Genomic DNA, 16,846 nt, shown 5'->3' with positions numbered 1-16,846 from the left:
TTTTTCTTAATGCCACTTTGTTACCTAAACTTCTACTTAATTGCTAATAGGACAAAATTAACAGGCTATATATGTTTAGGTATAAATCGTCACAAAAAGAAGCTTAATTGCAAAGTGGTATAAACCATAGGAAGAATCAAAATCCAAGGACCAAGAAGATAAAAGTTTTTGATACATTTGGTTAGTGGGATTTTATGACAACATTAATTTTTGTAAAAGGAATCTGAGAGGAATAGTGAAAGATTGAAAATATACCAATCATGAAACCTTCATGGTATCAACTTTGTTTGGATTGTAAATTATTTGAGATATTTTTACTATAGCACTTTTTGTGATGTGATGTATGTGAGATAAAAAAGTAATTGAGAAGATAAAAAGCTGTATTGAAAATTATAATGGTGATGTAAGTAAATATATTTGAGGAAATAACCCACTATCCAAACAAATGCGATGTGGTCAGAGGAAATGTGCCATGCATTCCTTAGAAATTCAAATGCAATTTGGATGGGTAGCAATATTATACCCTAAGTCTTGTGGGTTTTCTTTCTAATATTTTGTGTGATTAGCGTTCTTAACAACGGGCTAAATGAGCCTCAAAATTCTTAGAAAATAGTAATGTTAAATAAGGAAACTAAATTTTGAAAAAAGTCAAAGACGATAAATATGTCAGAATTTCATGATCACTTGATTAATGTCTAATGTCTCATCAATTGAGTTAAGTTCAAGGACTCTAAATTCTTTGGAAGGAACAAATCAAATTGTAATACTCCCTCAGCCCCATAATATTTTAATCTGTGCATTTTATGTATAGCAGTAAAAGTAAATGTGATTTATTGCTTCTTTCCAACTTTGCCTGCATCAAGACAAAGTCGCTGCAATGGCATATTCTGTGTTTTGCCTTATCTGAGGAGGAAAGTATAACAGATTAACAATCATTCATCGTCCATATGGATGATTGGATTTAACATTGACCGTGAAATACACTTAGTTCAACTTTTGTAATACATATTTCGATATGTAATGGACACACTTTGTCTAATACTTGATGTTAAGATTTTGAAAATTCAAATACACAATAAAGAATTAATAATAACCAGGGATGCAGCTTGGAATTGAAATAATAGACTTTTGCCAAATTTGATAAGATGATAATACCCCTTAGCTCACCGGTATTAAATAGCATGTGTTCATAAATAACATATACTTTGTTATAGCATACCCTTTATGATCATTATTTTCCTAATAACGTAAGGTAAAAAAGATAAAAATAAATAAAGAATGTTTTAAAATGATTAAAATTAATATCTAGATAAAAATAGCAAAGAGAAGAAAATATTTGATTATATGAGAGAATGATGAAAAATATCAAGAAAAGGAGGAAGTAGGAAAAGGGCAAAAAAAATTAAATGTTAATAAATATAAAAGAGGCATTTTTGTCCTAAAACATAAAGTAGACGGACAAAGTGTCCATTTATTGAGTTGAGGAGGTAAAGTGCAACTAAATATAAAGTTAAGGGGCTCCTATATATTACCGCTCCTACAAATCCTATAATCATGCTCACATTTTTCCCACATTTCCCCCACATTTCCCACTCCACATTTCTAAAACAAAAACCAACAACTACTAAAATATTTAATTAATTTTTAAAAAATTCTTTTAAATTTGCAAACATATAAGGTGTACCGTTCTCACCAGTATTAAATAGCATGTGTTCATAAATAACATATATTTTGTTATAGCATACCCTTTATGATCATTATTTTCCTAATAATGTAAGGTAAAAAAAATAAAAATAAATAAATAATGTTTTAAAATGATTAAAATTAATATCTAGATAAAAATAGCAAAGAGAAGAAAGTATTTGATTATATGAGAGAATGATGAAAAAGGGCAAAAAAAATTAAATATTAATAAATATAGAAGAGGCATTTTTGTTCTAAAACGTAAAGTAGACAGGCAAAGTGTCCATTTATTGAGCTAAGGGGTAAAGTGCAACTAAATGTGTTGGTACAATTTTTTAACCTTTTTTATTTATCCTTTTATTTTCATTTTTTTCAATAATCTCAGCACTGTGCGTAGCACGGGCATTCATGCTAGTTTACTAGTAACGATGATGGAGTCGAACATTCCATATAGGCGCACTTTTGGCGAATATGAGAGGTGGGATTTACGGGCTGCAAGAAAGGTGTGAATTAAAGTAATAGGATGGAAGCAAAGAAGAGTTAAGTATTGTCACGTTTTTTTAGTGTAAATGGCAGGTCTCGAACTTGAAAATAGGTCCATCCCACGTACCATCCAAATCATCCATTCCTCTCTAAGTTTCATCTATAGTACAATTTAAGGTGTCACGAACATTTCGAGTTCGGTTCATTTGAGTGACAAAAAAGATTGATTGTATAATAAATAAATCAAAGTTGAACACGATGTTAGGTTCATTTAATAGTCGAAACGAGCACGACCCTATTCACAAACTATTCGAATAGTTCATGAACACATATATAATGACAACGAATAAATGAATAGCAATATTAGTATATTTTTAAATATACGATATATATGTCTTGTTTGAATAAAAAAAGTAATTATACATGAAATGAATATTATTTAATTTGTTAAAAAAATAAGCATAATTATGAATTTATTCTAAATCACAAGTGATCTTTAAAATGCATAATTAAATAGTTTTCAAAATGAAATTGGAGTTAGAGCTGAAGCTTGAATTCGATTGATTTCATTTAAAAAATTGACAATGAATTTGAAGTGTAACATATATACAAATTATTGAAGGCAATTCGAGCAACATTTATAGGTCATTTAATATTCAATGAAGGACGAATAATGTTCATATAATATGTGAATAGATCTTGAACATCATGTAATTAGATGGATTTGGCTTGTGGAAAACATATTATACAAGTATAATAAAAGTAAGAAAATTTGTGAAACTAGTAAAATTAAATGGTAGAGAAACAGAATAGAAAGTAGATGAATGATCGCTTGGTAAGTAGAAAAAAAGGAAAAAAATTGTGTCCGTAATTTGGCAGAGAGCAAAATGCACAAGGTATTAGCAATGCATTAAAACCGTTAAGACTATCTCATGGATGTAGTTACAACATTGCATTAAAAATGACCTTATTGATTAAAAAAATGGGAAAAAATTTCCAAGTTGTACCGTTAACCTCTTAAATGGGAACAATTATGAGAGAACTTAGTGATGCAATATGTTGCTTTAATGAAGTCCCAAAAAGTTTAGGCCATTTGTCAACGAATGTAACATTAATAATATATATCATAGGTGTCAATGCATCTCATTTGTATGTACATTTTTTGAATGCCTATCGTAAAAAATAGTATTCACATAATTATGGATAACTTAAAATGTGAATCTTAAAAATGAAATAACTAATTGTATGGAAATGTGTTGTAGTTTGTACTTATATAATTTACGTCAGTCTAAAATAGCCAATACTGAGGACATTAAAATAAGAATTCTTCCCAAAGCAATCTAAGAATTTAAAGGGAATCTTACAAGATTGGTTCATTCTTATGTCTCTGATAGATGGTCATAATTTCATCCGGGTTTGAATCATACAAGAGGTACAATAAAGATAAAAAAAATCGTTAAAAAAAACGACAAAGGGTTGTGTATGTTCCGTGAAGGCAATCGAAAAAATATATTGAAGATACTTCTTTACAAAATACCATTTCAATTCATCTTATTTTATTAAATGTGGGATGTGATATAATTCTGAAGGATGAAGCGAATATATCTGTAATATTTTAATAATTATTTAAAAATTATTATTTTGTTTATGTTGTTTAAAAAATAAAATTATTTTGTAATGTTTTAAGCTTGAGGTAGATTCAAAACTAAATGATACTTGCCAATTTGACAAGGGTCTAGCTTCGTAGCGGTTTAAGGCCTATGCGAGATTAGAGCCCGGAGGATGCATTCAGTTTTTAAATGAGTTACTAACAAACAAACATGGCCCGCTATTGTGCACTTTTTATTTGCCGCTAAACGTAAACCTTGCACAAATGTCCCTACCCATTGTCCTCCAAAGCAATTTATTCGAGTCCAGGGGTATTTGTACTTTTACTTTGCAAAACAGTCCTTGGTGCTGATTCATTTGAATTATTTTAATTACCTGTTGCCACCTCGACCCACCACTAAGCATTCACGGCTCTCATGGATGCCACCTCACTCACTTTCAAACTGGTTTTTTTTTTTTCTTTTTCTGACATTTTCTTGACGGAAATCAAGAATTCGGCAAATAAACCTAGATCCCCGAGCAACCTTCAAAAGCCGGCAACTTTTGAAGGCGCCCAAGGGATTTATCTACCCAACCCCAAACCCCCCAGTACCGATGTGGGAAAGAACCCCCACAGGGGCAAGCTCAGCGGGGCGGCTTCTACTAAGAGCTAACCCAACCCCAAACCCCCCCAGTACCGATGTGGGAAAGAACCCCCACAGGGGCAAGCCCAGCAGGGCGGCTTCTACTAAGAGCTAACGAACCCCCACCAACCCCGGTATAGCTACCCCAGCGATTGTTTTTTTCTGACATTTTCTTGATGGAAATCAAGAATTCAGCAAATAAACCTAGATTCCCGAGCAATCTTCAAAAGCCAAAACTTTTGAAGGCGTCAGGGGATTTATCTACCCAACCCCAAATCCCCCGGTACCGACGTGGGAAAGAACCCCCACAGGGGCATTCAAACTGGTTTGAAACCGATACTGTTGTGCTGCAAGGACACAGCACATGCTGGCCGTCCCCATTAATGCTGCTGGTTTGAAACCGATACTGTTGTGCTGCAAGGACACAGCACATGCTGGCCGTCCCCATTAATGCTGCTGCGGTGACTCATTGTTCACCACCTCTTTCCAACCCGTTGCTTTACTCTTCCTCGAGACATCCGTACTATCTCCACTATATAAGTTATAACCATCCATATGAAAAGGCCATAAAACCAAAGAGAAACAAACATTTGAACCCCTGAAGCTGCAACTCCAGCAATGGTTTCTCCTCTCCTCTGTTTGGTAAGACTCCTTCCCTCGCTTCCACACACAGAGTTACTTGCATGTTGTCCTTCTAATTATATGCTTTGAAATCTCTAACAATTCAATCCCAGGAAGGACTTTGTATTGTAAGACCGTTTTCCTGCTAACAGAATTGGCACTTTGGCAGAGCTTTAGTCCGAGTTTTGGCAGTGGGTGGAGCTCCAAACTTAATGAGAGACCAAAAGCTTGTATTCTGCAAGTGGGTTTTCTTTTTCTCTCTCACAATTGTCTGTTTCTGTTTGAAATTGTACACAACTCTTTATTCTACTTATGTTCTGCATCAACAAGAAACTCTTATGAGAAATGGTCTTGTGAATTCTGATCATATCTGCTTTTTTAACTTCTGTTTGCATAGAAATATGATGGAATTCAATGATTTTGTTGCTATGTTAAATCATGATTTTCATAAATAACGTAATTTAAGGTGGACACTGGAGTGGAAAGATTGCTTGATGTGTTGTGATGTTTTAGTGACCTATTATGAATATGTAATTCTGTGTTTTGATAATGTTGAATGAATGGTGGTGACCCTAATGGAGTATTGTTAGGCAGCAGAGGATTTGTTCTCCATAAACTTTAGTAGATAATGTAATTTCACCAATTGGAATCTGGAAATAATTTCAGTAGTAGCAGCACGACCACAGTCCGAGACGTTGGATTAAAATCAATTGATTTTTGTCTTCGGATAGTACGGTCGTGTGCTGTGTGAGTAATATGGGTTCTTCGGTTTTATAGGATAACGTGAACTTGCTCTGATTTTTGGGATGAAATAAATGTTGGCTTGTTTGATGCATTCAAGATGGCTTGTATATTTATCCAAGTTTGTTGCTAGCTTAGGAGCTTTTGAGTGTTGATAGTGTCCAGTTGATGTCATGTAGTTATTTTTGGGTTTTTATCTTCCCATCCGAAAAAAAATGGCCAGTATCATAGCTTCTATTAACCCAATTCTGAGTGTGGCTTAAATTTTTGCATTAAAGTAGAACATTTAGCAGATGAAACATCAACTGCATTTCTATTCTTAGTGCAATTCTATGTTTTAATATGCCTCAGAACACCAAGAAAACTGTTCCAGAATGGATTTGTAGGATTCCACTTGAAACCATTATAGGTTACAAAAGTTAATTGCTTGATGTAAAAGATGCACTTCAGTGAATATATATAGTTTATTAAACTGCCAAACTGGATTTTAGTGGGTTATTAAGCATCAATTTAAAGCATGGAAGTTAGATCTCTGTTGGTGGATGTTTGAGTTAATCATTCAATGGGCAATATGCTAGCCCTTCCCCGTTGTGCTTTTCTCCATAATGTGTTCTGAAGCATAAAATTTCTAATTGTTGGTAGTCTCTGCTTTGAAAATGTTGTCATTACTAGCAAGTTTCATATTTTATCTGAGACCTAGATAAGAAGAAGTCAATTTAATTCTTCTCTAGATTTAGTTCAACTACTTGATATTTTACTGTTACCATTTCTCTCTAATGCCAACCAAATTGATGATTTCAGATGGTTTACGTTTGTCAGAAGTTCCTTATATGAACCTGTTTACCTGTAGAGATACATAATAACTATACACATCTGTCTAATATTAGTAATTGTGCGTGTAAATCCTCTTCATCTTAGGATAACTCCACTTTAGTGGTGCATGTATTAATTGCTGGAAACTTTACCACGAGGAAGCAGCTGGGAATCTTGTATATTGTCAAGGCCAATTTTCAAGTCTAAGCTAGAGATTTATCTTCTGCTCAATCATTTAATAGAGATGAATATCTACAAGTTGCGAGTTTCTGATTTTTTCTGAAATCTTTTACAGGATGAGTATCACATGGCTTTGGGAAGGAAGGAAGACATGAACAGGCAGGGAGAAATGAAGGGGTCTGTCTCAATGCATAATACTCCAACTAATGTTTCTGAAATAATTCAAGACTACAGGCTTCCACCCTTGGTTGGTGCTTTAAAAGCTTCAGCTGCGGAAAATGCTGCTAGTTTTCACTTTCCAGGACATAATAGAGGGCAAGCAGCACCATCATCGTTCAGCGAGCTCATTGGTAAACAACCATATCTTCATGATTTAAACGGGCAACCAGGGCTTGACAACCTCTTTACTCCAGAAGGACCCATTTTAGAAGCACAAAAACAAGCCGCTGAACTTTTTGGAGCATCAGAGACATGGTTCCTTGTTGGGGGTAGTACATGTGGAATCCATGCAGTTATTATGGCCACTTGTTCACCTGGAGACAATGTCATTCTTCCACGTAACTGTCATATTTCAGCCATATCTGGGATGATATTGTCTGGTGTACATCCAAAGTACATCTTGCCTGATTATGATGCTGATTGGGATATTGCTGGTGGCATTACTCCATCACAGGCATGTTTGGCGTAAAATGTTCAGTTGGCTATTCTAGTGCCATTTTGTCCTGTCAAAGTGTCATTCTTGTGCCTGGGAACAATATCTTAAACATGAGAAGTTTTTAAGTGCTACAATCTGATTAATGCACTTTCAAGTGGCGGTACTTAATGGTGCTTTATCAGGCAAGTAAACATTTTAGAACTCAAGATATTTGTTATTGCAGGTGGAAAAAGCAATAGAGGAACTGGAAATGAAAGGTCAAAGAGCCGGTGCAGTTCTTATAGTATCTCCTACTTACCATGGCATTTGCAGCAAAGTGGCTGAAATATCTAAGCTATGCCATTCTCATGGGATCCCTCTGATTGTTGATGAGGCTCATGGTGCACACTTCGGATTTCATGAGCTATTGCCCGACTCAGCTCTCTGTCAAGGCGCCGATCTTGTGGTACAGTCTACTCACAAAGTTCTGTGCTCTCTGACACAGTCGTCAATGTTACACAGGTCAGGAGATCTTGTTGACAGGGATAGAATATGCAGATGCCTTCAAATGCTTCAAAGTAGTAGCCCTAGTCATCTTCTTTTAGCATCATTGGATGCTGCTAGGGCTCAAGTTAGTGAAAATAAAGACATTATTTTCCACAACGCTATTGAGTTAGCCATGGAAGCAAGAAGTAGAATGAGTAAAATTCACAACGTCTCAGTCCTTGACATTGCTAGCTTTCCTCACTTTCCTGATATGGATCCGTTGAGAGTCACAATTGGCACAAAACAGCTTGGTCTCTCTGGTTTTGAAGCTGATGATATTTTAAGCAAGGATTTTGGGGTTGTTCCTGAACTTGTTGGGACACGATCTATCACTCTAGCATTTAACCTAGGGACTCAAAGAGAACATATCTTGAGGTTTATATCAGGACTGAAGCACCTATCTGCAATATCAGCAGCTTCTAATTGCACAAAATACAGTGAGAATCCTGACCATGTCATGCCCTTTGATGATTTCAGCATGAGATTAAGCCCAAGAGAGGCTTTCTTTGCTCAAAAAACAAAAGTCGGCATAAAAGATAGCATTGGCCAAATATGCGGTGAACTAATATGTCCTTATCCACCAGGGATACCAGTACTTATCCCTGGTGAAGTGATATCCGAAGGAGCATTGGCTTATATGCTGCAGGTCAGAGATAAAGGTGTTGTCATCAATGGAGCTTCTGATCATCTTCTTTCCTCCCTTCTAGTGTGCAATGTCTAGGTGATAGAAATGGCATATGTGCATGAAAATTACGGGCAATTCTGAGATCATTGTTCTGCCACAAACTCCACTGGAGCAAAAAGTCTTGAACTACAGGAGCAAAGTGGGTTGTTACATGTAATGCGCCAAGTCTATTTCTTTTTCTGTACTTTCTATGCATGTTGTCGTTGCTAAATTGACTAGTTGGATGCGGGTAAGATGATGCTACGGTAGCAGCACATTGACCAGAGACCAAGAGAAGTGATACCGTGGCAATGGCGGTTGCTGATAGATGCATTATCTCAGTCGTCTGATATTCTAAGCATGATAGTTCTCCATCATCCCATTGGTGAGTTAAGGTGAGGAGATTGGGTGGGCAGGCGCCTAGCTTCCTAATAATTCTGTGAAGCTTCCAGCACTCTCAATTTCTCGAACTGACTCAAAGTGGAAAAGGCCCGCATATGGGATTCTGTTATATAAGCTCTCCATTGTACTCATTCTGAATTTTAGGATGATCCCTGTGCTGGGTGAATGTCTTCTCTTTACCAGTCTCATTCTATAATTGTTATTTCTGCGGCCATAGAGTAACATGGTTTGTCCATGTTATCTACCTATTCACTTCTGCTCGTCACTCTCCTTCATTATGTCTTTCTGTCTGATCTAGTTTCCCCTAGTTAGGCACACATTGATGCACGCACGCACACTCCATATGCAATTAAGGGTGCGTTTGATAAAACTAAAATCTGAAAACTGAAAATTGAAATCTGAAATTTGAAGTTTGAATTCATTAAGTCATTGAATTGTTAAGTGCTAAATCTAATACATTTGAGTGTATATCACATTAAGTGATAAGTGAATAGCTCATCACTTATTTTTGAGAGCAAATTTTGGTTAAAAAATTCAATGCCATTTAATTAATTTAGATGTTCAATTTTTTATTATCAAATGCATTTGAACATGTTAAGATTTGAACTTATTAAGTTTAAGTGTTGAATTGAATTATTAAACAAGGTCCAAGGCTGGTTGCAATGCATGCAATTTTTTGTTTGGATAGTGGGTTATTTCCCCAAATATATTTGCTTACATTACCATTACAATTTTCAATACAGGTTTTTTATCTTTCTAATTACCTTTTTATCTTATATACATCACATTACAAAAAATATGCTACAGTAAAAATATCTCAAATAATTTACAATCCAAACACACTTAAGCAAGCAAACTCTTGCTTTTCAGCTATAGTCAACTAAGTGTAGCATGCTTGTCGGACAAGAGGTTTGAAAGCAGGATAGTTGAGGGGCGGAAATGGGGCAGGGACGGTTGCAGGTGCAACCGTCCCTGCACGGTTAACGGCCCAGATTCCCCCTCAAAAATTTGTGCGGCTGAGATAACAAGTTGTAACTCGATTTCCGCGCTGTGTGTGGGGCCCACCACTATCTGTTGTGAAAATACATCCTGTGAAAAAAAAGTTACACGATGTACAAAGAAAGTTACGTGCAGTTGATAATGATAAAACTTGCCAGGGACGGTTGCACCTGCAACCGTCCGTGCCCCGAGTCCGTTGAGGGGCAGTGCTGAGCTCATGGATGGGACATGCTGGGGGACCAAACTTGTAACCAACTTCCATTTTCTGCGAGTATCAATTCAGGCAATAAAATGTGAGGAGTTGCTATGAGGGTGCCCACTTCCCAATCTTTTGCTGCTTCCATACACTTCTCCCACTCCGCGCAAGAGGTGCAAATAAACAGAATCGAATCGAGTTTTGATTTAATCGAATCGAATCTCAACTTAGTTTTATGAAATTCGAACTCGACTCGAATTTAAAAAATAAAAAATAATAATTTTTAAATTTTTTAAAAAATAAATAAAATAATAATTTTTTTAAAAAATAATAAAATATTATGGATATATATGTAATTTTATTATTAAAATAAAAAATAATATATATATATATATATATATATATATATATATGTAATCGAGTTACTCGTGAGCTAACAAGCTGAATATCTTTGTTCAAATTTGAGCTCAAGTTTGATTTGATCAGCTCAAACTTGATGTTAACCGAGCTCGAGTTGAATTCGGAATCGTGCTGCTCACGAATGAGGATATAACTTTCATTCCTCAAGTAAAGGCCTGAAAAAGGACTAGACAGTATAATTGAGGTCCAGAACAACATATCTATCTGAAGAAAACAAGTGAAGCATCAAAGGTCACAGGTATATTACTAATGGTCCATGTAAATATAAGCGACTAAATCATGCTAGCACAAAAGTGCTTTGTAACCAACAAAAAATGAAAGGAAAAAAAAACAGAGAGAAGTATGCAAATGAAGGATTAGAGACAGAAATTTTGAATGACTTAATAAAGGAAGAAGAGGAATATGCAAATGAAGAATTAGAGACTGAAATTTTGAATGACTTAATAAGGGAAGGAGAGGAAGAAAAAATAGGAGCAGATGGTGTCATTTAAGCTCGTATTGGTGACTGAAACATGCAATAACAAAATCATATAGCGTTATTGAAGTTGGATAGCAGTCAAGATTGATTTCAGCAATATGACCAGAATGACAAACAAATAGATGATTAATGATAACAAAAAGGATGAAAATAGAACGACAAACCAAAGGACAATACAAAGGATGGGAATAGATGAGGAGGAAATGATGACGACTTGGACAAACTTCAGAAAGAAATTAAAAAAAGGGAACTGATTGATGAAAAAAATGAAATGAGGGCCGTTGATTGATTACCAAAAAGAATGGAGTTAAGAGAAAATCGATCAAATATGATGACTAATAAACTCATAAACCTTCATTTTGCTCGAAACGTGAGGGATCAATTTGACATACAGCCGAATAATGAGGATCGAAACTGCTTTTTTTCCTTGATTAATTTCCAAAAATTTCCAAAAAGATGTGGCACCTCACTAAGTGCGTTTGATAAAACTAAAGTCTGAATCTATTAAGTTGTTACATTGTTAAGTATTAAATCTAATACATTTGAGTGTTTATCGCATTCAGTAATAAATAAATAGTTTATCACTTAATTTTGAGAGCAAGTTTTGCCTAGAAAATTCAGTGCCACTTAATCAATTTCGATATTCACTGTTTGATTATCAAACGGTCTGAATATGTTAAAATCTAATTCCATTAAATTTAAGTGCTGAATTCGGTCATCAATAAACCTCATTTCATCTACTATACTATTTTTTTGGTGCAATTTTATTAACATGCCCCCATTCTTGAATGTTGTGTGCTACTCACTTGCAAGGTGCAATATTATAAATACACACCCATGGACATAGTGTGACTAACGTCTATTTTAATGCAGCAAATGGATTTAGTAGCTAGTGACTCATAAGATAACGCACCTGGCCTGGCACAAATGGTCACTCAAGGTGAGGCGTTCAAGGAACACAATTTAGTGGCATTGAAGTTGATTTACTACTAGAAGATGGTTTCACGTGGTTTTGGTTATGGATGTAAAAAGAATTATGCCTGAGTTTCTTGAAGAAAAGCTGATTCAGAATCTGCTTGTATAACTAGAACACAAAGCATCAAAAAATGTAGCAATCGAGCTCATTTTCATACACATAAAACGTGAGCTTTACGTATTTACGCAAATCTGACTCGAAAATTTAGTTCATAAGAAAAAAGTTTGTTTGAGTTTGAGATGGCACGTGATTAAACCAAAATCATGCACAAATTTCAAGTTTATTAAGAGCTCAAATCAAGTTTTACTATTTGATATTGAGTTTGTTGAGATTAGATTACGGACCTAATTCTAGGTTATTCTTTTCAGACAGGGTACTCCAAATTCTAAGCATGTCATTCCAAATATTTCCCAAGATCTATGTTTATACTACTTCCACAGTATCAGTGAAAGAGAGACGAACTAAGTCAAAATTAATGCGACACAAGCGAAAAGAACATCTCTAAATAACTGCATTTGTAAAGGATTTTTGTCCGAGTAAATGCAAAACATATTCATCAAAAAACAACGTCCACTCAGCCCAAAATAAAGTCAAATTAGGCAAATTTTATTCATAGATTTGTTGCAAGTTTTTCTAATGGAAAAGACAAATTAGGTTTCTCATAGATAATAGTGGTAGAAACATATGCATCGGAACTCCATTTCTAATCCACCTCCTGTCTTGTTAGAAGACTGACAAAAAGAAAACAAATAATCACACCTATATGATCGTCATGTCACCCTCCATAATACAAATATAACTCTGGCAGTTGCTAAATTATCTTATCACCTAAACTGCCAAGTTTGGCTTTGTAAAGCCAACGAGCTCCCTCCCAGAATTTTTGCCGTCCAAGACAACTGCTACATAGGTGTTCGAAGTACCATTTTCATCTGCCTTAATAAGGAGGCCATACTCAGTTTTTGCTCCAATTTGTTGGCTTGCAGCTTTTAAAACATTCGCAAACTGGATATTTTCTTTCTTTTGCTTGTTATTTTCCTCCACTGCAAACTTTGCTATCGTGACAACCAAAGGGTCATTAGGGTCTAGTGCACGGAAAGCATCGGCAGGGCTAAAGTCCTCGTCGGCCATCGTCAATGAGACGTCGAAAAGTGTAGAGGAAATCAAGAAAGAGAGGAAGATGATGAGAAGAAGAGGGTGGAATTCTTTGGCCATTTTTTTGAGGGTTTAATTTAATTTTTCTTGAGAGTGAAAACGTACGTAGGCACCTGCACGAGGAGGTTTTGGACCTTTGGCTTTGGTTATGGCCTAAATTGGGAGGGTATGGTTAGGAATTTATAGCACATTGAAGAAGACGATATTGAGCGTTTTTGGGTTAAGTTCTGTTTGTTTTGGAATGATTTTGTGTAAGATACAATTGAAGATATGTAAATCTTAAATTGAATGTCGATTTCTTGGTTAATAATACATTCATTAGGACTTATCCCTTTTCATGCAACATTTTTCTTCTTATGCGTTTCATAATTTATTAAAACTTGAAAAGTTATGAAAGTGGCATTAGTAATATTTAACGTGAGATTAATATGCAAAGATTGGGAAGAAAAAGAAGTTGAAACTGCCAATAAAAGTCTTGACAATTTTTTGCTTAGAAAACAAAAATAGTTTGGAAAAACGAGTTTAAGTCTTTTATTTCTTTACTTTTGTTCTTTTAATACTTTTCCTCTTTTGAACAACCTAGATTTGCGGTTGTATGCTGCAATTGTTTTGTTCTTGTTTACATTTCTGGTTCATGATTAGTCAATATCTAATCAATCATCTTATTAGACAACTAGTTTTGTACCCGTTCGTTGAACGGGAATCATCGAAAAATAATAAACTTTAGTCAATTTATAAAAATGTCGATATAAAATACATATTTAATGTATAATCTATTATAACTTGTCTTAAGTATATTACTATGTGCGCATTGTAATGTAAAGTATTCTTATAATATAAATTTGAACATTTAATTCAGTGAATAATAATTCAAAAATAGAAAAAATAACATTCAACAATACCATAACATTCAAAAACTTGAAAATAAATAAAAAAAAGTGCAGTAAATAGTATCAAATAATATTCTACTATTCAGAAACTTATTTTTATTTTTTTCTGTTTGAACATTCTCCTTGATTTGTCCGTGCAAATCAGCATTTATTGATTTTCTATTATCACTGCATGATAGCAAAGTAGGACAACTAAGTATAAAAAAAATATATGATTTATCGCATTCAAGTTTGTGTATAACAATACGTAAAGATTATAATTAAGTAAACGGCCAGAGTCTTTTAATTAACTAATGACTTTGCAGATATATCTAATAGAGATATTTATGTCTCTTGTATTTATATCGCATTATTTTCCTGCGCCTTTTGTTTTTGGTTGTTTTTCCTGAAGGCAAATTAACAAACATCGTAGTATATGATCACAGAAATCAATTAACAAACATGTTAGAAAAAATCCTACAAAAATAACGATGAAAGTACTTTTTTTAAATCCTATGTCTTCATACAAAACAAATAGAACATAAAACAAAAAAAACAAAATTCAAGATATGTTACTAAGCTCTTACAATTGAAGATCAACATGCCTTTATAAAATATATATATATATATATATATATATTGAAAGAAGATGTACCTGATAATCAAGAGAAGTGGAAACCCAAAATCGATACTTTAATATGCCAACCGCTTGCACTGGAAATACCTAACCATGAATTTGATGCTTGAAATCAATATATTAGAGGCTACATGTAGTGTAGACATAGGAAATAAGAATTGATAAGAATACAAAGAGATATTGATAAGAAAATTAAAAGTATGTTTATCTTAATTTAAGTTGCTTAAAGTACGTAACTTTGGGTAGGAAATAAGAATCCTATAATATTAAGAATTCTTATAGAAAATAAAACCATAATCGTCCAAATAACTTTGGGTAGGAAATAAGACCTTATGCGACCCGTACTATGCACTGTACGTAATAAATTTACAAATGCGTTATCAAGATAGATTTTACCGACCTTAAAAGACCACCTCCACTATATCGAGTCCTTTAAGTGCATGGACTCCTATGATGTGGGTCCACACACGAAATACTCCCCACCATCTGGGCAGAGATGTATTGTGATTAAGGAATTATTAGCAAAAATATATTAAAAAAAAGACGGGCGGAGGACACTACGGACGGAGGCCTTTCTCTTGGATTGGAGGACACTACGGACGGAGGATCGGGTAGGGGCCTTCGGGGTGCAAAACTTCAACAAATATCTAATGTTTTATCTCATCTTTCTTTAGCTATGATAATGGGATTTTATTTCTTTGGTTGATGACACTCCATTTTCTTTATGGACTTTTCCAGAATTTTTCAATCAGATGAAGTGTCATTTCTCTTTGTACATCAATTATGCATGGGAACTGTGAGTCTTGTAAAAACTTTCTCAGGCTAACTTTTTTTAATTTCCATGTCTAGATTGTTTGTATGTTGTTATATATATGGATAGATTATCTTAAAATAAAAAGGATCTATGATGAAGCTGTTAAAAAAAAAAAAGAATAGGACACTATAAAAAAATATATTATCATTTATTCCTATATATCTAATAGAGGAGATTTATGTCTCTTTTATTTATATCGCATTACTTTCCAGTTCCTTTTTTGGGTAGGAAATAAGAATCATATAATATTAAGAATTTTTATAGGAAATAAGAATTGATATATATCCAAACAAAAAAGGAGCAAACCACATAGGAAACTACTTGCCGTCTCGTTAAGCCACGTAGGAAAGAGAAAATATGAAGGGATAAGTATAAGGATACGACTTTATTATATATGTATATGATATCTCTTCTAGGAAGAATCCAGGTCAAAGATTTACCCAAAAAAAAAAATCCCCTCAAAAAAAAGATTTACAAAATTGAATGATTTAGATATTTATAGGACTACGTAAGTGAAAGAACTGCAAAATTAGATTAGGAAATATTTCTTAACTTAAGAAGAATTAACGTGATCTTGCACCTCAAATAAAGAACCTTTCACAGTTTGCAACTTAAAAACTTTTTCTTAATGCCACTTTGTTACCTAAACTTCTACTTAATTGCTAATAGGACAAAATTAACAGACTATATATGTTTAGGTATAAATCGTCACAAAAAGAAGCTTAATTGCAAAGTGGTATAAACCATAGGAAGAATCAAAATCCAAGGACCAAGAAGATAAAAGTTTTTGATACATTTGGTTAGTGGGATCTTATGGCGACATTAATTTTTGTAAAAAGGAATCTGAGAGGAATAGTGAAAGATTGAAACTATAGCAATCATGAAACCTTCATGGTATCCGTAAGTGTCAAGTTAAACTATGGAACTTTGCAACAATGAAATATTCAAATATTATGTGGCAAAATTTTACTCTTTCTCTTCTCATACGTGTTCAAAGGATATGTGCCACGCATTCCTTAGAAATTCAAACGCAATTTGGATGGGTTACGGGTAGCATTATTATACCCTATGTCTTGTGGGTTTTCTTTCTAATATTTTGTGTGATTTGCGTTCTTAACAACGGGCTAAATGAGCCTCAAAATTCTTAGAAATAGTAATGTTAAATAAGGAAACTAAATTTTGAAAAAAATCAAAGACGATAAATACGTAAGAATTTCATGATCACCTGATTAATGTTTAAGGTCTAATTAGTTGAGTTAAGTTCAAGGACTCTAAATTCTTTGGAAGGAACAAATCAAATTGTAATA

General features: G+C 34.1%; 1 protein-coding gene across 2 annotated transcripts; it reads left to right on the top strand.

Moving 5' to 3' along the window:
- Positions 1–4,951: 4,951 nt before the first annotated feature.
- Positions 4,952–9,258, top strand: LOC113772947 (arginine decarboxylase-like). 2 transcript variants are annotated; one of them, XM_027317443.1, is made up of 4 exons: positions 4,952–5,039; positions 5,188–5,259; positions 6,868–7,425; positions 7,631–9,258. In XM_027317443.1, exons 1-4 carry the CDS (start codon positions 5,016–5,018, stop codon positions 8,651–8,653), a joined length of 1,677 nt encoding a protein of 558 aa, XP_027173244.1. In that variant the 5' UTR covers positions 4,952–5,015; the 3' UTR covers positions 8,654–9,258. The 2 variants fall into 2 exon arrangements, with proteins under 2 accessions (XP_027173244.1, XP_027173245.1); XM_027317444.1 differs by having other exon boundaries at positions 4,988–5,039; positions 5,132–5,259.
- The last annotated feature ends 7,588 nt before the right edge of the window (positions 9,259–16,846 follow it).

The sequence above is a fragment of the Coffea eugenioides genome, chromosome 6 (genome assembly GCF_003713205.1).
Source record: "Coffea eugenioides isolate CCC68of chromosome 6, Ceug_1.0, whole genome shotgun sequence".
In the NCBI taxonomy this organism is placed as follows: domain Eukaryota; kingdom Viridiplantae; phylum Streptophyta; class Magnoliopsida; order Gentianales; family Rubiaceae; genus Coffea; species Coffea eugenioides.
The sequence above is the reverse complement of the archived record's forward strand: the minus strand, read 5'-3'. Positions and strand labels throughout refer to the sequence as shown.